Source organism: Apaloderma vittatum, unplaced genomic scaffold (assembly GCF_000703405.1).
Source record: "Apaloderma vittatum isolate BGI_N311 unplaced genomic scaffold, ASM70340v1 scaffold30971, whole genome shotgun sequence".
In the NCBI taxonomy this organism is placed as follows: Eukaryota; Metazoa; Chordata; class Aves; order Trogoniformes; family Trogonidae; genus Apaloderma; species Apaloderma vittatum.
In genome coordinates this window covers 2,069-3,833 of record NW_009699009.1, presented here as the reverse complement: position 1 = coordinate 3,833, position 1,765 = coordinate 2,069, and the positions used below count along the sequence as shown (strand labels likewise).

Below are 1,765 nucleotides of genomic sequence, written 5' to 3'. Positions count from 1 at the left end.
GTTGTATGGGCTGGAGCCGTAGGCGTGGGCAGCTTAAGGCTCATTCTCAGATCGTGCTTCTGGTGTGTGTCTTTCGCGAGCAGTTAGTTTCAGAAGAGCTTGTTCCAAGTGGATCAAGCAACAGAATTCCTCTGCTTGTAGAGTGTGCTCGTTTCCTCTAAGCACATTCTTCTAGTTCAGGCATATCCACCTTGCAGACCCTGCTGTGTTGTGGGATGTAGCAACGTGCATCTCACTGGCTTGTTTCTAAGCTTAAGGAGTTTATTTCTCTCTTGTCTGTGTTGGTGTCGGAGCACTCGGTTATCGTCCCTGTCTGCCGAGGGTGAGCGCCGCTGCCTCGGAGCATCCCAGCTGTCCTGCCAGGGGTTTATACTTTCAGACAGCGAAAGGCACAGCCAAGGCACCTGCAGCTGGGAGGTTGCACCTATTGTAAATGAGACGTTGTGGCAAATGCGGGAGAAAACACGTATGTGTGTGTGTGTGTATCATAGAATCCTGGAAGGCCTGGGCTGGAAGGGACCTCAGAGATCATTTGATCCAACCTCCCTGTCATGGGCAGGGACGCCTCTCAACTAGATCAGGCAGCACATGGGGACCGAGCGGGGATCGAACCCACGACCTCGGTGTTATCAGCACCGCGCTCTGACTGAGCTGTGTGTGTGTATGCGTATATGTGATGTGTGCATACCCCCCCACAGCTATGGATAGATAGGTACACACACATGACATTTCTGGTGGGTATACTAGTGCCCGGAGCACAAGCCTGCTGAGCTTCCCAGATATGCTGGTAATAATTTAGGAAGAGGTGAACATCTAGTGAAGGTTTCTCAGATAGGTGGGTGATTTTTTTTTTTTTTTTTAACCCTCCCCACCAGCTGCTATCACTGACCACAGCAGTTTCCATCTCCGGGATGCTCGCTCTTCAATCTTTGTTAATTTGCAATGCTTCTAGGGCCTTGGATTTTTTTTTCCCCCTATTAATTCTGATATTGAGCTGCTTCTCCCCTGCTTTAGGCTAAAAAGCAAAGCGAATGTGCTATCCTTAATGTTGTCTGACTTGCCAATAGGACGGTGATGTGGTTGCCCCTCATCTAACTCCGATGAAGAAAAGCTGGAACGAAACCAGAAATGAGCACCACAGGAGAGCTTCTGAACCCACCTGCAAGCACAGGCTGCCTTTCGATGAGTAGCGCTTCTCCCTTCGGCACCGTTCCGGCTGCTGCTCCGGGAGATGGCTGAACCCGAGCAGTGATTCTCTTAAAAGCCAGTTGGGTGAACTGTGTAAGAGTTTATGGGACAATGCAGAAATGCATTTTACAATTCAGTAGGTTTTAAGTACTGAAACAAAGCGCAGATTCCACCTGGACTTTTAAAAATGGATTAACAGCCTATTACTGCAAACTTATGTATTATACTAAATTCTTTTGTTTTTGAATGTATTGCCACTGTTGAGCAGAAGTGACTTGAAAAATTGCAATTCAGCGTTATTGCGAGAGGTGCTGAAGACACGATACTGTTCCTTCTTTGTCCTGATCCCTTCTTACGATGATTGTGGTATTTGATGAGCTAGTAGAAGAGTTTCCAGCTCAGTTTTTTTGGTGAGTTTTCATCAGTGGTGGTTTTTTTCAGTACTTGAGGAAGAGAGGGGTACGTATGCTTCTGAAAATATAGTCAGGTAACAGAACTTTGTATTAACCATCAGTGGCAGCTTCAAGAATAGCAAAGCACATATCCTTTCAAAAAAAAAAAAAAGAAAAAAAAAGTG

The 1,765-nt window shown here is 46.3% G+C and overlaps 1 protein-coding gene across 1 annotated transcript in view; it reads left to right on the top strand.

Moving 5' to 3' along the window:
- The window catches only part of SAMHD1 (SAM domain and HD domain 1), a gene marked incomplete at its 5' end in the record, with an annotated part of 13,714 nt that extends 12,524 nt beyond the window's left edge, over positions 1-1,190 (top strand). Inside the window, one exon of the mRNA XM_009878222.1 lies at positions 1,068-1,190. Coding sequence (XP_009876524.1) covers positions 1,068-1,190 — 123 coding nt within the window. The remainder of the gene's footprint in view (positions 1-1,067) is intronic.
- Positions 1,191-1,765: the final 575 nt, after the last annotated feature.